General features: G+C 43.5%; 1 protein-coding gene across 1 annotated transcript in view; it reads left to right on the top strand.

Annotated features, from left to right (window-relative positions):
• Positions 1-268: 268 nt before the first annotated feature.
• LOC129829937 (integrin alpha-5-like) overlaps positions 269-24,659 on the top strand; it is an 86,299-nt gene continuing 61,908 nt past the window's right edge. The window contains exon 1 of the mRNA XM_055891972.1: positions 269-660. Coding sequence (XP_055747947.1) covers positions 464-660 — 197 coding nt within the window. The 5' untranslated portion in view covers positions 269-463. The remainder of the gene's footprint in view (positions 661-24,659) is intronic.

Here is a 24,659-nt window from a genome sequence, read left to right on the forward strand (position 1 = left end):
CCAAAATCCCCTCCCCATTCTAAAGCCTTGAACGCAAATGGTGGCTGCGCGCCAAGGAGAGGATACAATTATCAGAATACCCAGTTCGGGAAGATTTCAGTATCATACAGATGACTCCGTTCTGAGTGTAGCCCACTCTAGATGGACGTTACAAGTTGGTCTTCTGTCTGTCTTTTTCTGAATTAAGAGCTCCACCTCTTCAAAAGTTTGTCACGAGTCGAGGAACTCCCTCCTTTCAATATCCCTTCAATTAGGATAGAGGAGCGAGCGTAGCGAGGGAGAGCGAGTCGAGGGAAGAAGCTGACTGAGCATTTAGGAGAGATACAGCGAGTTTGAGTTTCAAGGCATGCAGTTTAGAGAAATAGAACAACCACTCCACAAGCTCTACTGATCTAAAAACATCAGAGCAACTCAAGTGTTGATTAAAACAAATACAATTGTAGTGGATTAATTGAGAAATAGAATGGGTTCCAAAAGATACCATTCGAAGACACCGGGAAAACTGAGCTACTCATTATTCTGCATTGGGGTTTGTCTAATAATTCTGCTACCGTTGTGTGATACATTCAACTTGGACGTGGAGAACCCTTCTGTCTACAGCGGACCTAATGGGAGCTACTTTGGATATTCCGTGGAATTTTACTTGACCAATTCTTCAAGGTGAGTATTTTTTCTATCCTGGAAGTAATTTAGAAAGTTACTGTGAACACGGTGGGAAATATTAGATAGTTGTCGGTAATTTTCATTGTATGGTAAATGGTAAATATTATCCCAGGAGGTTAGAGGGTTTATTCCCGAGTTGCCGAACTGCATCTTTTGGTATAGCCTACATTTAATAAATCAGTTAATACATCAGGTAAATGCACATATGGAATTAGATTTTCTATTTTGGTTTTGGTTACAAATCCATCCATCCGTGCACGTGCGCGATGCACTGGAAAAAGGTTACCCTCATATGATGACGACCAGTGACCGCCCTATGGTAGGATTGGGAATAAAAACGTAATCTTTCCTGTTGGAAAACGTGTGGGAATGTGACCTCTGAGTCACAAACAAGCTGTGACTTTTATCTCAGCATCCTGGCATGCAGTGGCTCCATCACATCAGTCCTGTCATGTCATTTCCATGTAAAAGGACCCATGAGCACCAACGTGAAGTTCATAGAAGCATGTCAAAGTGGGTGTAAAATGAAAACTAAGAGTCTATATTTGTGAAATTAAGGCATATATAGATTATTCAAACATTTTCCATCATAAAAATGTGGAATTAGCAAAGGCTTTGATTTCTGGTCAGACAGATGGAAAAGTGGTCTTAGAAAACATCTACCAGACAAAGTCTTAAAAGGTGTCAGAAATACATTAAAACATGATGTTGAAGTAAAGACCCCTGCAACTAATATCAACACTAGTTTCAGAGAAAATGTTCTGTCTTCTAAGTTTAAGAAACATTGCCTTGTGCCTTGAAATGCCGTTACCAAAAACCCACATATCTTTAAGATATTTTCTAAATTCTCTCCCTCATGAGGAAGGAGGACAATGAAAGTTCACAGAAGTAATAAGTAAAGGTAGACCTATCACTTAGTTCGTTTTTACTGATCTTTAAAAAAAATATCTATAAATTATTAAGTGATTGAAACTCGAATTTCAGAAAAATCGGTAACAGATTTAGTAGATAGTAGTCACAAACCACAGTTGGGTTCCCAAGTTTGGAAAGCACAGTACTGCACAGCAGAGTAGAGTAAAGAAAAGTAGATTATAGTTCAGTACAGTGGAGTTCAGTACAGTAAAGAAACATTGAGTTTAGTACCTTACACAGTACAGTCGAGTACACTATAATGCACTCTAGTGTACTGAACTATGCTTTACTGTTCTGTACTGATCTCTAATGACCAAACTTGTGAAACATAGACGTCTATGGTTGGTTCAGACCAATCAAATACGGTCTTGTTTGGCGGCAGAACTCATTAAAATAATAGCCAATGTGTAGAATAATACCCAAATATGCAAAGGAGAATTTTGTATATGTATACCTTTGTATGCCTATTTAGGATACATCACTATCAGGAGAATGACATTGATATCCATAATTATTATGCATTTCTGTGTAGTACAGATCAGGGACCCATGTTGAAATTCCGTTACCGCAATTCCATTACTGGGTGTCAATGTGTCATGTCATAGTTAACAACCCATTCTTTCTGCAGACATCGTAGAATCTTAATTCGGAGCAGATATTTTTGAGTTTTTAGAAACTCAGTGTAAATTGTTGAAAGTTGTCCTTCTGCATAGAGTTGTCTGCTTTGTTAAACTTTGAAATCAAAAATATGAGTCTCAGCGTAATTCTGTTATTTTGAATTGCCAGTCTGTAGTTCTGCTGAGATCATTCATCAAAGACATTCTCCGGAACTTTGGCGACTGCTAAGTATATTTTTTAAACCTCCCGCGTTGGGCTGGATGTGTCAATGTGTAGTTCAAAAATGCATAATCTATGAGCAGAATTATTGTTTTACCTCCATTTGCCCCGAAATCCCTAGTTTGAAAGCAACTGTTTTTCTGGAAGCTGTGCTTGCGCCATTTTCCCTACATTTCCCCCCATGTGGGCCAACCCCTAACAATTTGAGTTCTAACCAATGAGCTTCAGCCCCTCGTTTTTTGAGTGACAGCTAGCAAGATGCACACTTAGCAGAGCGAGATAGAGAGCAATGACGTAGTACACATATCTGCACATATGTGATGTAGAATGCAGTTTTCGGGGACCATATTTGACTCGTGAGTGCTACTCTCACAACTACTGGCTAGAAAGTATAAAAAAGTACCGGAGAAACTCTTTAAGAAGGGTTAGTCCATGTCACACTTATTACAGGTACTTACAGACTACTAGAGCAGCATAGCTAAAATGTGGTCAGGGTAGAACAGGTAACCAAATGGTTACCCGGACTATTTGCATTGTGTGCCCCCCCCCCCCCCCCCAACCAACCCCTCTTTTACACTGCTGCTACTCTCTGTTTGTCTTATATGCATAGTCACTTTAACTATACATTCATGTACATACTACCTCAATTGGCCCGACCAACCAGTGCTCCCTCACATTGGCTAACCGGGCTATCTGCATTGTGCCCCACCACCCGCCAACCACTCTTTTTCTGCTACTCTCTGTTCATCATATATGCATAGTCACTTTAACCTCTCTGGGATATGTGGGACGGTAGCGTCCCACCTGGCCAACATCCAGTGAAAATGCAGAGCGCCAAATTCAAATAAATTACTATAAAAATGTAACTTTCATGAAATCACACATTCAATATACCAAATTAAAGTTACACTTGTTGTGAATCCAGCCAACGTGTCAGATAAAAAAAAAAATGCTTTACTGCGAAAGCAAACAATGCTATTATCTGAGGATAGCACCCCAGCTAACAATCACAGACCATCATATTTTAACACTCCCGGCGCGACACAAAACGCAGAAATAAAGATATAATTCATGCCTTACCTTTGACGAGCTTCTTCTGTTGGCACTCCAATATGTCCCATAAACATCACAAATGGTCCTTTTGTCTGATTAATTCCGTCGATATATATCCAAAATGTCTATTTATTTGGCGCGTTTGATCCAGAAAAACACCGGTTCCAACTTGCACAACGTGACTACAAAATACCTCAAAAGTTACCTGTAAGCTTTGTCCAAACATTTCAAACTACTTTTGTAATACAACTTTAGGTATTTTTTAACATAAATCATCGAAATACCGGAGGAAAACAATGTGTAGCATGCTTTCTGGTCACGCGCCTCTAACAAACAGTACACTTCACTGGAGCCTCATTCTGAACATGGCTACTTCTTCATTTCTCAAAGGCAAAACCTTAACCAATTTGTAAAGACTGTTGACATCCAGTGGAAGCGATAGGAACTGCAGGAAGGTCCCTTAGAAATCTGGATTACCAATGAAACCCATTGAAAAGAGAGTGACCTCAAAAAAAAAAAAAAATCTGAATGGTTTGTCCTTGGGTTTTGCCTGCCAAATTAATTCTGTTATAGTCACAGACATGATTCAAACAGTTTTAGAAACTTCAGAGTGTTTTCTATCCAATACTACTAATAATATGCATATATTTGCATCTGGGACTGAGTAGGAGGCAGTTTACTCTGGGCACGCTTTTCATCCAAATGTGAAAATGCTGCCCCCTATCCTAGAGAAGTTAACCTACATGTTCATAACCTACATGTATCTACATGTACATACTACCTCAATAAGCCTGACTAACCGGTGTCTGTATACAGCCTTGCTACTATTATTTTCAAATGTCTTTTTACTGTTGTTTTATTTCTTTACTTAGCCACACACACACACACACACACACACACACACACACACACACACCTTTTTTTTTGCACTATTGGTTAGAGCCTGTAAGTAAGCATTTCTCTGTAAGGTCTACACCTGGTGTATTCGGTGCACGTGACAAATAAACTTTGATTTGATTTGATAGTCTGGACTGATAGATAGACTGAAGACAGACATAGTTGATGATGGAAGGCACCCAGACAGTCACTGCTGTCCATGGGCTGTTTGCTGTGTGTGTCGACCACCACTCATCAGTATGCCGTGTCAGCGACTCAGCCTGGACCTAGCTATCTGCCCTGTAATTGTAATAATCATTAACCAAAGTGAAGCTACGCTGGACTGCCGGGGTCAGACACAGTCAGATGTCCTGGCTGACTATGTTTGTGTCTGTCTGCCCAGAAGGATCTCACCTGCCAGAGCATCCTAGGGGTTTAGGAGAGGGGCTTTGTGCCGAGTGGGTCACCAGTGACTCTAGTTTCCCAGTGTTAATCCTCCCCACTTCCCTAGTTCTCTTGACTACAGTTCAGACACAGAGAGGTCTAGCAAAGCTGTATGATTTAGGATGTGATGCTAGCAGACACTGAGTCGGGAGAGTGCGATAAAAGTCCATCTACCTCCCTCCTCCTCACCCCTTCCTCCCCCTCTTCTGGTCTGATATCATTCTGCAGGGTCTTTAACCCCCTCCCCCTCTGTCTGCCCAGGCCCCGTCTGTCTCATGTATGTAGTGTGAAGTCACAGCAACAGCATGAACAGCAGTCATCTCTCCCGTCGATGACTTCATCTTAACTTTTAACAGCTGAGACATCGTGGTAAGGGGAGGAGAGAAGAGACAATGGTTTTAAGATTCTAGAACATGTGTACTGTGTTCTAGAAGATGGATACTGCATTTAGCATCTACCACACACTTGATTTTGTACTTGTGTATATAGCCAAGTTATCGTTGTTCATTGTGTATTTATTCCTTGCTATCTTTACATTTTTCAATTATTTAAAGGACCAGTCAAAGGTTTGGACACAACTACTCATTCCAGGGTTTTCTTAATTTTTTAAAACAATTTCTACATTTTCTACACATGTAGTAACCAAAAAAGTGTTAAACAAATCAAAATACATTTTAGATTTTAGATTCTTCAAAAATTTCCACCGTTTGCCTTGAAAACGGTGTCGTGACTTTACTTTCATTAATCTGATGACTGTTATTAATCGAGTCAACTAACTATTTTTAATTGTTACCCAATTAAATTAATATTGTAACAATTAACTCATTAGGAGTTTGGGACACCACGAGAGCGGTTGTTTATCTGTCACATCCAGAAAACAGTCAACATATTAATCATAACCTCGTATCATATCATCATTCTGAACAGTCGTAACCTCCTGCATCTGCAAAAACTCCAGCCTTACTTATGATTCAGTACTACACAAATTGTTTTAATTATTTATTTACTAGCTAACTAAATGATAAGACAGGATAACATACACACTTAATACATTAGGAAAAGGTCCCTAGCGGACTGACGCAAAATATGGCGACTTATTACACAACGACATGTAGAAGGAGAGAGAGAGAAAAAGACACTTATCGTTGATACATTTTAGAAACTATTCTCACAGTAATCATATCCTTTGCACATGAACCGCCACCCATTTGGAGTAAAAAATCATGAACGTATTTACGTTTAAATGCCTTCATTCACTGTGGATCTCTGTTTGAACCCTCACTCCTTAGGAGGGTGTTGGGCCTTTCAGCGGCACGCTTGTGAGGCTCTGATTGTCCAAAAGGGTTCTCCCCTCCCCCGTCTTCTACTGTTCTCTCTGGAAGATGCTCCTTGGAAGATAGGCTTGCCAGCTGTTTTGACGGTTCCCATTGGTGATGAAAGGTGTAGAATACCGTGATTTGAGAAGAGTAGTAGAATATGATGGTTTGAAGAGTAGTAGAATGGTCTCTCCTAAAATCACATTCCTATCTTAACAAAAATACTTTAATCATTGCTCATATTTCATGCACAATGTAAAGGATTGAGACTTCCTACATGTAGTGTATATACTTTTCAAGTTACAGTATTTCCTTTATAACACTTTATGACATCACAAATAACATCCAATATGACATTATTATTCTTTAGATCACCTCTGACCATTTCCCACGTTCTTATGTCAGAAATATTGTTCCAGTATTCGCTTTAGAATATATTAGAGTTTTGTCGGGAAAAGTCTCTGAAGACAAAGGAATATTCCTAATTTATGACGTGGTGTGAGCTGTCAACCCCCCAACAGCTCCCTCCTCCCCCCTCTGTGGATGAGAGAGGGTCTGGTTACTGTCATCCATTGCCAAGCTGACCTGACCCATTCGGATCCTCACAGGACAGTCATGACAACAGTTTTGCACACTCTTGGCATTCTCTCAACCAGCTTCAACTGGAATGCTTTTCCAATAGTCTTGAAGGAGTTCCCACATATGCTGAGCACTTGGCTGCTTTTCCTTCACTCTGCGGTCCAACTCATCCCAAACCATCTAAATTGGATTGAGGTCGGGTGATTGTGGAGACAGGTCATCTGATAAAGCACTCATCTCTTTCCTTCTTGGTCATATAGCCCTTACACAGCCTGGAGGTGTGTTGGGTCAGTGTCCTATTGAAATACAAATGATAGTCCCACTAAGTGAAAACCAGATGGGATGGCGTATGGCTGTAGAATGCTGTGGTAGCCATGCTGTTTAAGTGTGCCTTGAATTCTAAATGAATAACAGACAGTCACTAGCAAAGCACCCCCCACACCATCACACCTCCTCCTCCATGCTTCACTGTGGGAACCACACATGCAGAGATCATCCGTTCACCTACACTGCATCTCACAAAGACATGGCTGTTGGAACCAAAAATCTGTAATTTGGACTCATCAGATCAAAGGACAGATTTCAACCAATCTAATGTCCATTGCTTGTGTTTCTTGGCCCAAGCAAGTCTCTTCTTCTTATTGGTGTCCTGTAGTAGTGGTTTCTTTCCAGCAATTCGACCATGAAGGCCTGATTCACTTAGTCTCCTCTGAACAGTTGATGTTGAGCTGTGTCTGTTACCTGAACTCTGTGAGGTGCAGTTAATTGCCAATTTCTGAGGCTGGTAACTCTAATGAACTTATCCTCTGCAACAGAGTTAATTATGGGTCTTCCTTTCCTGTGGCGGTCCTCATGAGAGCCAGTTTCATCATAGTGCTTGATGGTTTTCCGGATTGACTGACCATCATGTCTTAAAGTAATGATGGACTGTCGTTTCTCGGCTTATTTGAGCTGTTCTTGCCAAAATATGGACTTGGTCTTTTACCAAATAGGGCTGTCTTCTGTATACCACCCCTACCATGTCACAACATAACTGATTGGCTCAAACACATTAGAAGGAAAGAAATTCCACAAATTAACTTTTCACAAGGCACACCTGTTAATTGAAATGCGTTCCAGGTAACTACCTCATGAATTTGGTTGAGAGAATGCTAAGCGTGTGCAAAGCTGTCATCAAGGCAAAGGGTAGCTACTTTGAAGAATCTCAAATATAAAATATATTTTGATTTGTTTAACACTTTTTTTTGGTTACTACATGATTCCATATGTGTTATTTCAGGGTTCCCGAGTGGCACAGCGGTCTAAGGCAATGCATCTCAGTGCCAGAAGGGTCACTACAGACACCCTGGTTTGAATCAAATCAAATCAAATGTATTTATATAGCCCTTTTTACATCAGCTGATATCTCAAAGTGCTGTACAGAAACCCAGCCTAAAACCCCAAACAGCAAGCAAGTAATGCAGGTGTAGAAGCACGGTGGCTAGGAAAAACTCCCTAGAAAGGCCAAAACCTAGGAGGAAACCTAGAGAGGAACCAGGCTATGAGGGGTGGCCAGTCCTCTTCTGGCTGTGCCGAGTGGAGATTATAACAGAACATGGCCAAGATGTTCAAATGTTCATAAATGACCAGCATGGTCAAATAATAATAATCACAGTAGTTGTCGAGGGTGCAGCAAGTCAGCACCTCAGGAGTAAATGTCAGTTGGCTTTTCATAGCCGATCATTAAGAGTATCTCTACCGTTCCTGCTGTCTCTAGAGAGTTGAAAACAGCAGGCAGAACAGTTGAAACTGGTGCAGCAGCACGGCCAAGTGGACTGGGGACAGCAAGGAGTCATCATGCCAGGTAGTCCTGAGGCATGGTCCGAGGGCTCAGGTCCTCAGAGAGAGAGAAAGAGAGAATTAGAGAGAGCATACTTAAATTCACACAGGACACCGGATAAGAAAGGAGAAGTACTCCAGATATAACAAACTGACCCTAGCCCCCCGACACATAAACTACTGCAGCATAAATACTGCTGAGACAGGAGGGGTCAGGAGACACTTTGGCCCCATCCGATGATACCCCCGGACAGGGCCAAACAGGAAGGACATAACCCCACCCAATTTGCCAAAGCACAGCCCGCACACCACTAGAGGGATATCTTCAACCACCAACTTACCATCCTGAGACAAGGCCGAGTATAGCCCACAAAGATCTCCGCCACGGCACAACCCAAGGGGGGGCGCCAGCCCAGACAGGAAGATCACGTCAGTGACTCAACCCACTCAAGTGACGCACCCCTCCTAGGGACGGCATGGAAGAGCACCAGTAAGCCAGTGACTCAGCCCCTGTAATAGGGTTAGAGGCAGAGAATCTCAGTGGAGAGGGGAACCGGCCAGGCAGAGACAGCAAGGGTGGTTCGTTGCTCCAGAGCCTTTCCATTCACCTTCACACTCCTGGGCCAGACTACACTCAATCATATGACCCACTGAAGAGATGAGTCTTCAGTAAAGACTTAAAAGTTGAGACCGAGTCTGCGTCTCTCACATGGGTAGGCAGACCATTCCATAAAAATGGAGCTCTATAGGAGAAAGCCCTGCCTCCAGCTGTTTGCTTAGAAATTCTAGGGACAATTAGGAGGCCTGCGTCTTGTGACCGTAGCGTACGTGTAGGCTGTATCACAACTAGCTGTGATTGGTCCCATAGGGCGGCGCACAATTGGCTCAGTGTCGTCCGGGTTTGGCTGCTGTAGGCCATCATTGTAAATAAGAATGTTCTTAATTGACTTGCCTGGTTAAATAAAAAATTAATTCCTAGTTTTGATGTCTTCACTATTATTCTATAATTTAGAAAATAGTAAAATTAAAGGAAAACCCTTGAGTGAGTAAGTGTGTTCAAACTTAATTGTATATATTTTTCTCTGCATTGTTGGGAAGGGCCCGTAAGTAAGCATATAACTGTTAGTGTACACCTGTTGTTTATGAAGCATGTGACAAATACAATTTGATTTGAATGTGTATGCTAATGCTACTACCAAATGTGTAGCCAAACCAAACACAGAATCAAATTTAGCAACCAGTGGGCCAAATCAGTCTAATTCTTCCACATTTCACACTCGTTGTTTGTGACAGCTTCACACGTCAATAACATAAACCAACAGGAAACGGACACATCAGAAACAGAAAAGTTTCCAGTTATCACTCGTTTTCTTCTCAGTTATCAGACTATCGCCCACATTGTGGTGAGACGGGGGAGTAGGGGAGTAGCTTGAATACAGGGGTGAGGTCAGTCTGGCCGGGGTGGGGGGGGGTGTTATCTCTGTCTGTGTGTGTGTGTGTGTTTTATTTCCCAGCCTCAACAGCAGCATAGGCCCACAGAGACACACAAAAATGAGAAAAAGCAAGCTAGAACGTTCTCACACGTTCATCTCCCTCACCCTACTACACACTGACAGACTTTCACCCTCACTGATAGCATGGCTCCATGAGTGTGTATGTGTGTCTGATTCCTGTCATGCCCCCTGGCCTGGACTAATAGAGTGAAGTTAGCTAGTAGACAGAGAGGACACTAGCCATGCGCTGACACCACCGTGGTAGACCGCCTGAGGGTCTATGAACTGTGTGCGTGTGCGCGTGCATGTGTGTGTGTGTGTGTGTGGACTAGGGAGAAGTAGCGCTGTGTGTGTGTGTGTTAGTAGTCTAGAGCGGGAGAGGCAGCACAGTGTGGGGCCTTGTAAGGATAGGTCTGCTCCTCAACCTGATGTGATATGAATCTCAGCGAGGCATCAGTGCCAGGCCAGATCCACCATGTTGAGAAGAAGACTGCCTAATACCTCTCCATCCAGCAGCAGGATCACATTCCTCCTTCCCTGTCACTGGTGCCAGACAGGGATCAGGGGATGGACTGCTAAGATGTCAGAGGTCAGACTATAGATGACAGGCTGTCCGCGAGGGTCTTGTCTGTCTGGACTGATCGATGTCTGCTTCATAGATTTATCAAAGAAGTTTCCATGCTCCTGTCCCAATAACAGCAGGCTTTCCTATCTGTCTGTCAAAGGAAGAGAATAGAGGATATATCAAGAGACCTTTTGAACTATGATAAAGTTAAATATTCAAGGAGTCTGTCATATACTCAGTGCATCACAAATCCGGTGGGCTGACCTGAATTACTGAAGATAGTCTCTGTCTGTCTTTCTGTGTGGTGTAGTTCTGTACAGATTACATTACAAGACAGTCATAAGGAGATGTTTGGTCATGGATGCCTCTGCTGCTGATAATGTTTCCCAGCCTATCCCTGCCACATGTGGTCTAGATGGGGTGGTGTTCTGGATTAGATCATGGATGGTTTGGCTGTGACGTACCCAGATTGAGGTCACCGTGTTAGTTGGTCACTTTCCTGGAGTTTACCCCCTTAAATAGGGTTTCTGCAAATACAATATTGACACTGGACCCACTGGGGGCTCTGTTAGCTACTAAAACATGCATTTTCCCTCTGTGTCTACACTGTCTCCCTCTCCATATATGATCAAACAGGTTTCTGGTATTGTTTTCATTGTTGGTATTCTTTTATTTTGTGAGATTCTTATAAATCATAGTTTGTGTGTGGGGTAGTTGTTTAAATTGGGCATGTGTATTTGGGCTGCCAAGCTATTCTTCACTCAGGTTCTCTGCTCTGCGATTAGCTGCTTTTCACAGCCCTGTGTGTTGGACAATGGGGCTCTTTGTGGGATGTCAGAAAAGGTTTGCTGTTTTCCATCTGAGAAGCTTTCCATGTGACTCCATTTTCTTTCTTTCTTTATTCACTTTTTAAAAGGCCTTTGAGTCTTTCTCTGTTCTTTCTTCAGGCCTGTGAGGTTGGTCTGGTAACTCTGTAACATTAGTGTGTTGTTTGAAAGGTTAATGGGGACATGCTTAGCCTGGTGACCGAGGTCATGAAACAACCCTGTCTCAAACATTGAAGGCCTGTCTAGATTTTACTCCCCTGTTCGGTAATGGGAGGCTTATATAAAGAAGTGTGTGTGTGTGTGTGTGTGTGTAGGTCAGTCAGTGGAAAAAGGTACGTGTGTTTGGTCATGATAAGCCCAATTGGCCCTGCGGACCTCTGTGTTAGGTCTGCTGTGCCTGTGTGGTGCGGAATGCCCTCAGGACGTCACATACTCAGCAGCTGACTCGTCGATTGAGTCGCCCTGACAACACACACTTAGGTAGATTTAATCTTTACTGCCAGAAGTCCTGGCTTGTTTAACCCTATTAGGGTCAAAAAGGGACTCTATTCGTTGTGCAGATAACTGCACTCTCCTTTTAGGGAAAATGGACCTAGCCAGACCAAACATTGGAATCAAAATAGACTAGCTCTTTCCAGTTCAGATTCATATTTTCAATTAAATGGAATTGACCACAGTTCAGGTACTCTGGCAGTCAGTTTGCACAAGAGGGTGCTTGGGAGACAACAGAGACAATTTGTTTCCAGACAGCTGTGGTGAATGGGAGGTGATCAGAGGGATGGCTGTGTGACTCTCCTCCCATCGGCCTCACTGTTTTTCTCTTTAGAGGTGGGAAGGACTGGACCCCCCTCGGTTGTCACTGTGGAAAGGTGTGAACGGCCTGTAGTTAAAACATCCCTCATGTTTATGAGGTCCATGGGGGTGTGTAAATTAGGGGTTTGGGGATTTTTCAGAGCTGGGGGTGGATTGCAATTTGGCATCAGAAAAATATAGCATCTCTAACCTCAGCTCCATGTTTATGAAGAAAGAGTAGGGTGTTTTAAATGACCAACTTGCCACTTTTGAAACCCATGTTGCAGTGAAATGACACGGTTGGTGGGTTTGCTGAATGAAACCCATGTTGCAGTGAAATGACACGGTTGGTGGGTTTGCTGAATGAAACCCATGTTGTAGTGAAATGACACGGTTGGTGGGTTTGCTGAATGAAACCCATGTTGTAGTGAAATGACACGGTTGGTGGGTTTGCTGAAAACCCATGTTGTAGTGAAATGACACGGTTGGTGGGTTTGCTGAATGAAACCCATGTTGTAGTGAAATGACACGGTTGGTGGGTTTGCTGAATGAAACCCATGTTGTAGTGAAATGACACGGTTGGTGGGTTTGCTGAATGAAACCCATGTTGTAGTGAAATGACACGGTTGGTGGGTTTGCTGAATGAGCTAAAGTACTTCTGTGCTTCTCATTTCACTACATCACCATAGAAAGAGCTATGGCAAGATAAATTAAAACATTCAACTAGTATTCACCACATATTTGAATTGGGATTATTTGATTTAATATTGAGCCCATAATCACAAATCAAGTAAAGTAAAACAAACCACAGATTTATTTATGTTTCACAGAGGAACTGAGGGTATCTGAAATTATGTTCATCATTCACTACTCTAGATTATAGCCATGAAATACGTTAAAATAAATGGGAAACCCCATTACATTTATAATATATCTCCCAAATCAAAACGTGCAATGTTAGAGTAGCGCTACTGTAGCCCATAGAAATATAATTACTAGAAGTGACGTCCCCATTCAAGTCAATGAGGCCATAATGGAATGCAATTCTATTTCAATGCTGTAACCTGCACATGTATTCACCAGTGCTGCCTTATCCCTGTCCTGTTTAGCATGTGTGGCACAAATACAATGCAAGTCAATGGTACATATTTCAGCATTTTCACACTTCATATCCAAATCATGTATAAGTAACATTGAGTTACACAACACATTTTTAGATACTTTAGGATGGTTTGGACATGACGAGTGAAAATACTAATATAGGTACCATTGACTTGCATTGGATTTGTGACACAAATTATAAAAACTTAGCATTTGAAACAGTGACCAGGTTAACAAAACCAAAGCATGTGTTGCTGTCATACCTGCTCTATAGACTATTTTTTAAAGCAGTCTCCTAATAGCAGTAACAGCACCATCTAGTGGTCAGAACTAGCCAGAGAGCCTAGTTGTTAGAGCGTTGGGTCAGTAACCGAAAGGTTGCTGGATCGAATCCCTGAGCTGACAAGGTAAAAATCTGTCATTCAGTTCCCTGAACAAGGCAGTTAAACCCCAGTTCCCCGGTAAGCTGTCATTGTAAATAAGAATTTGTTATTAACTTCTACTTCATCACAATCCCGGATCCGGGATTCATCAGTAAAAAAGCTGACTAGCATAGCCTAGCATAGTGTCACAAGTAAATACTAGCATCTAAATATCATTAAATCACAAGTCCAAGACACCAGATGAAAGATACACATCTTGTGAATCCAGCCATCATTTCTGATTTTTAAAATGTTTTACAGGGAAGACACAATATGTAAATCTATTAGCTAACCACGATAGCAAAAGACAACTTTTTTCCCCACTATTTTTTTCCTGCGTAGGTAGCTATCACAATTTCGACCAAATAAAGATATAAATAGCCACTAACCAAGAAACAACTTCATCAGATGACAGTCTGATAACATATTTATTGTATAGCATATGTTTTGTTAGAAAAATGTGCATATTTTAGGTATAAATCATAGTTTACCATTGCAGCCACCATCCCAACTCTCACGAAAGCAACTAGAATAACTACAGAGACCAACGTGTATTACCTAAATACTCATCATAAAACATTTCTGAAAAATACCCAGCGTACAGCAAATGAAAGACAAAGATCTTGTGAATCCAGCCAATATTTCAGATTTTTTAAGTGTTTTACAGCGAAAACACAATAAAGCATTATATTAGCTTACTACAATAGCCAACCACACAACAGCATTGATTCAGGCCAACAATAGCGATAACGAATAAACCAGCAAAAGATATTAATTTTTTCACTAACCTTCTCAAACTTCTTCAGATGACAGTCCTATAACATCATATTACACAGTACATATAGAGTTTGTTCGAAAATGTGCATATTTAGCGGCACAAATCGTGGTTATACAATGAGAAAAGTAGCCAAGCTGCCAACAATATGTTGGCAGAAATCTTGGGAGAGGCACCTAATCTAATCAGTAACTAATCCTAAACTTGACTAAAAAATACAGGTTGGACAGCAAATGAAAGATACATTAGTTCTTAACTGACTTGCCTCGATAAATAAAGGTTAAATACATCCAATAAAAAACAATAATAATATCAGGATGTATTCAATGACTAATTTCTCTTAATTGGGGGGGGGGCGAAACATCTCCAAATTTACTGAGAATACATTACATAGGATAAATTAACAATAATCCGAGGCGCAGCTCCTTACTACTTATCAAACATAGAGAACTGGTACTAAACTCAGCAAAAAAAGAAATGTCCTCTCACTGTCAACTGTGTTTATTTTCAGCAAACTTAACATCTGTAAATGTTTGTATGAACATAAGATTCAACAACTGACAAACTGAACAAGTTCCACAGACGTGTGACTAACAGAAATTGAATAATGTGTCCCTGAACAAAGGGGTGGTCAAAATCAAAAGTAACAGTCAGTAGCTGGTGTGGCCACATAAGTACTTAAGTACTGCATTACGTACTGCAGTGCATCTCCTCCTCATGGACTGCACCAGATTTGCCAGTTCTTGCTGTCCGTTGTTACCCCACTTTTCCAGCAAGGCACCTGCAAGTTCCCGGACATTTCTGGGGGTGTGGGTGTCCCTAGCCCTCACCCTCCGACGTGCTCAATAGGATTGAAATCTGGCCATGGTAGAACACTGACTTCCCTGTCTTGCAGGAAATCACGCACAGAACGAGCAGTATGGTTGGTGACATTGTCATGCTGGAGGAGGATGTCTTCCCTGTAACGCACAGCGTTGAAATTGCCTGCAATGACAACAAACTCAGTCCTATGATGCTGTGACACACCGCCCCAGACCATGACGGACCCTCCACCTACAAATCGATCCCGCTCCAGATTACAGGCCTCGGTGTAATGCTCATTCTTTCAAAGATAAACGCAAATCCAACCATGACCCCTGGCGAGACAAAACCGTGACTCGTCAGTGAAGAGCACTTTTTGCCAGTCAACGTTGTCTGGTGACTTACAACAGACCTACAAGCCCTCAGTCCAGCCTCTCTCAGCCTATTGCGGACAGTCTGAACACTGATGGAGGGATTGTGCATTCCTGGTGTAACTTGGGCAGTTGTTGTTGCCATCCTGTGCCTGTCCCGCAGGTGTGATATTCGGATGTACCGATCCTGTGCAGGTGTTGTTACACGTGGTCTGCCACTTCGAGGACGATCAGCTGTTCATCCTGTCTCCCTGTAGTGTTGTCTTAGGCGTCTCACAGTACGGACATTGCAATTTATTGCCCTGGTCACATCTGCAGTCCTCATGTCTCCTTACAGCATGCCTAAGGCACGTTCACGCAGATATGCAGGGAACCTGGGCATCTTTCTTTTGGTGTTTTTCAGAGTCAGTAGAAAGGCCTCTTTAGTGTCGTAAGTTTTCATAACTGTGACCTTAATTGCCTAACGTCTGTAATAGAGGTCGACCGATTAATCGGAATGGCCGGTTAATTACGGCCGATTTCAAGTTTTCAAAACAATCGGAAATCGGTATTTTTGGACACCGATTTGTCTTTTTTTTACACCTTTATTTAATCTTTATTTAACTAGGCAAGTCAGTTAAGAACACATTCTTATTTTCAATGACGGCCTAGGAATGGTGGGTTAATTGCCTCGTTCAGGGGCAGAACGACAGATTTTTACCTTGTCAGCTCGGGGATTCAATCTTGCAACCTTACAGTTAACTAGTCCAACGCTCTAACCACCTGATGACATTGCACTCCACGAGGAGCCTGCCTGTTACGCGAATGCAGTAGAAGCCAAGGTAAGTTGCTAGCTAGCATTAAACTTATCTTATGAAAAACAATCAATCAATCATAATCACTAGTTAACTACACATGGTTGATGATATTACTAGTTTATCTAGCGTGTCCTGCGTTGCATATAATTAATGCAGTGCGTATCGTTGCTCCAATGGGTACCGAACCATAAACATCAATGCCTTTCTTAAAATCAATACACAGAAGTATATATTTTTTAAACCTGCATATTTAGCTAAAAGAAATCCAGGTTAGCAGGCAATATTAACCAGGTGTAATTGTCTCACTTCTCTTGCGTTCATTGCACGCAGAGTCAGTGTATATGCAACAGTTTGGGCCGCCTAATTTGCCAGAATTTTACGTAATTATGACATAACATTGTGCAATGTAACAGGAATATTTAGACTTATGGATGCCACCCGTTAGATAAAATACGGAACGGTTCCGTATTTCACTGAAAGAATAAACGTTTGGTTTTCGAAATTATAGTTTCCGGATTCAACCATATTAATGACCTAAGGCTCGTATTTCTGTGTGTTATTATGTTATAACTAAGTCTATGATTTGATAGAGCAGTCTGACTGAGCTGTGGTAGGCAGCAGCAGGCTCGTAAGCATTCATTCAAACAGCACTTTCCTGCGTTTTGCCAGAAGCTCTTCGCTGTGCTTCAAGCTATCAACTCCCGAGATTAGGCTGGTGCAGCGGGCCCTGGACAGGAGGGAGACTCTGGCTGCTCCGGACAGGAGGGAGACTCTTGCTGCTCCTCCGGACAGGAGGGAGACTCTTGCTGCTCCTCCGGACAGGAGGGAGACTCTGGCTGCTGCTCCGGACAGGAGGGAGACTCTTGCTGCTGCTCCGGACAGGAGGGAGACTCTGGCTGCTGCTCCGGACAGGAGGGAGACTCTGGCTGCTGCTCCGGACAGGAGGGAGACTCTGGCTGCTGCTCCGGACAGGAGGGAGACTCTGGCTGCTGCTCCGGACAGGAGGGAGACTCTGGCTGCTGCTCCGGACAGGAGGGAGACTCTGGCTGCTGCTCCGGACAGGAGGGAGACTCTGGCTGCTGCTCCGGACAGGAGGGAGACTCTGGCTGCTGCTCCGGACAGGAGGGAGACTCTGGCTGCTGCTCCGGACAGGAGGGAGACTCTGGCTGCTGCTCCGGACAGGAGGGAGACTCTGGCTGCTGCTCCGGACAGGAGGGAGACTCTGGCTGCTGCTCCGGACAGGAGGGAGACTCTGGCTGCTGCTCCGGACAGGAGGGAGACTCTGGCTGCTGCTCCGGACAGGAGGGAGACTCTGGCTGCTGCTCCGGACAGGAGGGAGACTGGCTGCTGCTCCGGACTGACGTCCTTTGTTGGAGGCCTCGTGCCATGGATTATCACAGGAGGCTTTGCTCTGGGAGAAGGCACAGGACTCACCAGGCTGGGGAGACATGCAGGAGGCCTTGTCCTTGGCCGAGGCACCGGATACACTGGGCCGTGGAGGCACACTGGAGGTCTCGAGCAAAGAGCCTGCACAACCCGTCCTGGCTGTATGGTGACTTTGGCCCTGCACGTGCGGGGCGCAGGCACAGGACGCACTGCGCTGTGCAGACTTACTGGAGACAGTGTGCAGAGCTGGCGCAGGATAACCCGGGACGAGGAGACGCACTAGAGGCCTGGAGAGCAGGGCTGGCACACTCCTTTTTGGCTCGATGCCCACTCTCGTCCGGCAGATGCGAGGAGCTGCGATGTAACGTACCGGGCTATGAACACGTACTGGAGACACCGTGCGCTCCACCGCATAGCACGGTGCCTGACCAGTACAACACTCTCCACGGTAAGCATGGGGAGTTAGCTCAGGTCTCCTACCTGACTCCGCCAATCTCCCCGTGTGCCCCCTCCCCAAAAAATTCTGGGGATGCCTCTCGGGTTTCCTTGCCAACCGTGTTCCCTCATACCGCCGGTTCCTTTCTCCTGCTGCCTGGCTGCCTCCACCTGTTCCAAAGGAAGGCGATCCCTTCCAGACAGAATCTCCTCTCATGTGTAAGATCCCTAGCCGTCCAGAATGTCCTCCCATGTCCATTCCTCCTTTTTACCACGCTGCTTGGTCCGTTGTTGGTGGGTGGTTCTGTAACAATTGTCGTCTGGAGAAGGAGAGGAGGACCAAGGTGCAGCGTGGTAAGTGGTCATATTTTTTCATAAAATACAAAAACACTTGACAAACAACAAAAACGACAAACGAACAGTCCTGAAAGGTGAAACAAAACACTAAACAGGAAACAACCACCCACAAACAAAAGTGGGAAAACAGGGTACCTAAATATGGCTCCCAATCAGAGACAACGATAGACAGCTGCCTCTGATTGGGAACCACACCAGGCCAAACACACAGAAACAGAAAACCTAGACCTACAACATAGTATACCCACCCACATCACACCCTGACCAAACTAAAAATAGAAACATACAAAGCAATCTACGGTCAGGGCGTGACAAGTATGTAAAAAATAAGAACCTAACCAATGACATCATATTCTTGCATTTTCTACAGAACTTCCAGATGACCTCCCGAGGGTGGAAGGCAACGTCTGTTCACCCATGAACAGGAACTGGCCATTGTCAATCTAGTGTTGTCAAACAACACCATCCGCCTACATCAACTATGAGAGCAAATCATTGCAGATCACACAACATTCCATAATATCAACCGTGTCAGTATGTCGACACTCTGCCGCATCTTGCATCAACACCAACTTACGATGAAGCAGCTGTACACGGTTCCATTTGAGAGGAACAGCGTTAGTCAAAGACCTCCTTGTCTGTGGGGTCACCTGCCTTGCCTGTAGCTTGTAGTTTTTGACTGAATGTGTCTGACCCAACCCACCCCCATCATTGTGTGAAAATGTAGACATTGTAGTTCTGTGTTTTGATTAAACACCATATTCACGGTACAGTATATGCATTTTATGTTAGAGTCCTGGACTTTGAAAATATCACCTTGTGTGACGCCATTAGTCTGCAAGGAGTTCTCCATCACCATGCCACCCTAGGGCTCTACAATACTGCACACATAATCATATGTCTGGATGCACTACGTAATGCAGTTGTACAGGACGGACCAGAGCAGCCCAGGTTTGTTGTCATCTGGGATAATGTTAGTTTCCACCAGGCTGCTCTGGTCAGGGACTGGTTCACCAACCACAATAACTTCACAGTTGTATACTTGCCCCCTTACTCCCCATTTCTCAAACCGATTGAGGAATTATTTTCGCCTTGGTGTTTGGAAAGTGTATGACCACCAACCACATGACTGCCTGCCTCTTCTGCAAGCAATGGAAGAGGCATGCGGAGACATTGAGGTGGGGTCAGTCCAGGGTTGGATATGACACTCAAGGCGATATTTTCCCTGTTGCCTATCCAGGGATGACATTGTTTGTGATGTGGATGAGGTGATGTGGCCAGACCCTAACAGAAGGCGGGATCCATAAACCATCCACCCCATCCCTTTTAAATGTTTTTTTTTTTAAATTTCACCTTTATTTAACCAGGTAGGACAGTTGAGAACAAGTTCTCATTTACAACTGCGACCTGGCCAAGACAAAGCAAAGCAGTGCGACAAAAACAACACAGAGTTACACATAAACAAACGTACAGTCAATAACACAATAGAAAAAAATAGAAAAATCTATGTACAGTGTGTGCAATCCCTTACAATACTATTATTTGTTTACCATCGCACTGCAATTTTACTAATTATTTTTGTTTACGTGAGTTTACAGTAACATATTGTATTGATTACTGTACTGTAATTCTACTTTTCTTTGTGTTTTTGTTGTTGTAAAAGTGGCAAAAAAAGAAGCCGTTTATATTTTTTTATGAAGCCTTTCTATTTTGTGTTCATTGGAATGTGAGTAGATGTACTGTACTTGAACAATCTTTCACAGAAGCCTGTATGAGAAAATATACTACAAAGTACTAAAGACATCAGTATGTTGCTGCTTTGAAAGAGTAATTAAAATGGTGCACGTGTGTATCATTTTGTTGCAAAATTACAATTTTGAAAAAGGATTGTTAGGTTTTGATTGCAGAGTTTCATTTTGCCATAGAAGTGAGATGTTTATCTCTAAGTGTTGTCTTATTTGGCTTGTTTGTAGAGTTTTGACACAATGCGTCAGATTCCGCAATAAGTGTGTAAGCAATCGCAATTTTATAAAAATTATATATCAACAAAAGCAGAAATGCCAATCTTATTTCTTTCTAGCAACAGAAATGATTCCAGAACAATCAGAAATGGTGGGTGTCAACCCTCTTGTGTTGTTTGAGGTGGAACGACCCTGATTCGAAACAGCAGTGTAGTGTACGTGTGGCTCTCTGCACCTGGGCCAGTTCTGTTGATTTGCAGGCCTCCTGCTCCACTGCACAGGACCAATGTCCTTTGGGAGCACATTTTTTTGCAGTGACATTAAGATCCGGTTCTGGAGATGGGATCATGTTTATCAGATCAACATTGGTGGGTGTGTAGTTTTTGTTTTAACTCCTGCTTTTGAAGGACAGTACTCAAGATGGGAGTTTGACAAACTATGTTTTCACCTGGATGCTGGGTAGTTTTGGTAAATTGTTAGGAACCCCTAATGAGATTGGAACTGTTCCATAATTCTCAAAATAATTTTTTCCAGTGCATGTTCCTACCTCATTTAGTCTTTGGATACAGCCTACTGTAGCAGCTTACAGGTTTTATGTGTGTGCTCTCTCTCATTCTTCTCTAACTGTCCCAGCAGGCCCTGGTACTCTCATCATCCCTCTGCCTGTCCCATAAGAGTAAGGAGATCCTGGACAGCAGCACTACACACATGCTGTGTTTGTGTGAGTGCGTGTGTCTGTGCACGTGTGCCTGTGTGTAGTTCTGAGTGGATGACCAGACAAAATAGCAGTTGGGAGTCAGACAGTCTGTTTCCCGGTTTGGCGTTGGCTCTGATCGAACCGTAGGCCGTGTGTCTGACTGAAGGCCGTGTGTCATGGCTCCATGTGGTCCAAAATAAGTTGTTACATTACAGTACTATTCAACTGGCATTCCCCTCCACAGTGGAATAGTGAGTCTGAAATAGCTCCAGTAATTCAGTCCAGTAATAATGTGACGATGCCATACTTGGTGTGCTTGTGACGGTCCCATTTGACAGTTTGTTGGCTTTGCTGACTGAAGACCATCCTCTTGTACAGCAATGCATTTTCTTTAGTGTATTGGCGTCAGTTCGTCGAGGCAGTGCGGCAGTCGGTTTCTCAAAGTGGAAGAGAGAGACCGTTGCTGCTGTAGCTGTTTACTCATTGGGTTTTGGGCTCAGGATAGATCTTAATATCTGGTAGGGAGGGGGGTCAAGAGTGCCACGGGCTCAGTTTGGGTCACTACACTTGAGCTAATTCAGTTTCCCCTTATGTGAGGAGATTTGATTTAGAAGTGTAAACTCTGTGAAGAGTTAGTTGAGTGACTTCATTTTGTTTGGGATTTTGTTCAGGCCAGTCCCATCCCTAGCTGAGGTTTGGACTAATGTTTTTGAAAGCTTCTTTACTTATTCTTTTTAACTCTGTGGAGCAGAGGTCCTCAACAGTGCATTTTCAGCAAACTCTTGTCTTGGCAGTTTTCTGGACTTAATTCCAGGTGATTCCTGCCTTGTTCATTTAAAGGCTCCAGTTCTGCTGCCCTTTCTCCAGTCTTTCCCTCATATGTAGACCTACCAGTTCCCTGGGAATCTGTCTGTGCCATACCATTCCCATTGCAGCCAGGGTTTACGACTGCAGATGGGGACTGCAGCCGCCTGCAGTCACCATCTGGTAGTTCAACAAAATGTGATTGTGATTTCTTGCTATTTAGTCAAAGCTGCATCTGTTTTTTTCCTGGCTGGCTTAAAACAATTATAATAGTGTTCAAGTGCCAAAAGCTTTGCAGCTGGGAGGAAGACCATTAACTGTGGAATGGGTAAAAAGCTGTGTTTGGGTGGGAAGGGGGCGAGAGGAATTTGGCTTCTGACTGCCTTTCTCTTGAACGTCATCATAAACTCTATTGGGTTAAGCCTGGGAAGATCAGCGGTAGACCAACAGTTTCCACCATTATATAATGCCCCTTCGTTTTTTAAAAACCCTTATAAATAGTGGCTGCAACCAGCAGCTTATATATTGCTGATTTCAGAAGCCTCAAATTAGACAACTCTCACCAGCAACAGTCTGTGTTTGTACTGAGGAGTCTGTGTTTGTACTAAGGAGTTTCTGTGTTGTGTGCTCGACACTAGCAGCCTAAATCAATTAGTTTAATTAACGCTGAAACTATCAGACTGGGGTTGGTTGGGATCGTTAGTGGGCTGCTGATTGGGGAGGTGGGTCTCGCTTCGGGAGACGCAGGAAAGCCACTAATATTTTTCTTCCACCCACACTGCCATTCCCAGCAGTAGATTGCTCAAAGACTCCGTACTAAACTTTATGCTGTTTATATTTCAACATAAAAATATGATGCCAAAATGAACACAATACATTTTTTGGGAAACTATGTTGGAATTATATCGTAATGAAAAGAACCCTTCCTATGATTGCACCAGTGCAGGATTGTGGGTTTCTTGGCTTTGGTTTAGCTGACCCTAAACAAAACCTCTACCAGCATGTTTCTGAAGTATTGTGGCTGTCACCTCGACGCAGGCTATGACTACATCAGAGTTGTGGTGAATCTGCTGGCCAGTCTAGAACCACAGTGACCTCATTGCTCATCATATGTTTTAGTGTCATTGACTGACAAATTGCTAAAACAAATGATGTGGTTAGCTGATACGTAAAATACCTATCCAGGAGTTGTAAGATCTTACATGCATCCGCAACGCCTGGGCAGAGGATCGCACCTTGTGACTTCACTGGTGAAAGTGGCCTATGTTGACCTTCTATAATTAGGACCTCCCTCTTCTGACTGACTCTCTCTGTGCCGGAGATTGTTGATTCAAACTCTGATGTAGATATTGGAGTGGTGACTTTCCCTTGAGTTCCTCATACACTCAATAACATTCTCTGTAGATTTGAAGAGCCTGGTGTTTACATTAAGCAACTGAAATGACTCCATGTCCTCTATAGTATACCTCTCTTCTGCTCTGTCCTTATCCTCAGAGGGCCAGACCGTGTCCTCTATAGTATACCTCTCCTCTGCTCTGTCCTTATCCTCAGAGGCCCAGACGGTGTCCTCTATAGTAAAGTCCATGGAGAATAAGAGCACCTCCTCCCAGCTGCTCACTGCACTGAGGCTAGGAACCTCTGTCACCACCGATAAATCTACGATAATCGCGAATTTCAATAAGCATTTTCCTACGGCTGGCAATGTTTTCCACCTGGCTACCCCTACCCCGGTCAACAGCTCTGCACCCCCCCACAGCAACTTGCCCAAGCCTCCCCAATTTCCCCTTCACCAAAATCCAGATAGCTGATGTTCTGAAAGAGCTGCAAAATCTGGACCCCCTACAAATCAGCTGGGCTAGACAATCTGGACCCTCTCTTTCTAAAAGTATCCGCTGCAATTGTTGTAACCCCTATAACTAGCCTGTTCAACCTCTCGTCTGAGATCCCTGCCGTGGTCATCCTCCTCTTCAAAGGGGGATACACTCTAGACCCAAACTGTTACAGACCTATATCTATCCTACGCTGCCTTTCTAAAGTATTTGAAAGCCAAGTTAACAAATGGATCACTGACCATTTCGAATCCCACCGTATCTTCTCCGCTATTCAATCTGGTTTCCGAGCGGGTCATGGGTGCACCTCAGCCACGCTCAAGGTCCTAAACGACATCATAACCGCCATCGATAAAATACAATACTGTTCAGCCGTCTTCATCGACCTGGCCAAGGCTTTCGACTCTGTCAATCACTGCATTCTTATCGGCAGACTCAACAGCCTTGGTTTCTCAAATGACTGCCTCGCCTGGTTCACCAACTACTTCTCAGATAGAGTTCAGTGTATCAAATCGGAGGGCCTGTTGTTTGGACCTCTGGCAGTCTCTATGGGGGTGCCGCAGGGTTCAATTCTCGGGCTGACTCTTTTCTCTGTATACATCAATGATGTCGCTCTTGCTGCTGGTGATTCTCTGATCCACCTCTACGCAGACGACACCATTCTGTATGCTTCTGGCCCGTTGGACACTGTGTTAACTAACCTCCAGGCTTCAATGCCATACAACACTCCTTCCATGGCCTCCAACTG

The sequence above is a fragment of the Salvelinus fontinalis genome, chromosome 31, assembly GCF_029448725.1.
Source record: "Salvelinus fontinalis isolate EN_2023a chromosome 31, ASM2944872v1, whole genome shotgun sequence".
Classification (NCBI taxonomy): domain Eukaryota; kingdom Metazoa; phylum Chordata; class Actinopteri; order Salmoniformes; family Salmonidae; genus Salvelinus; species Salvelinus fontinalis.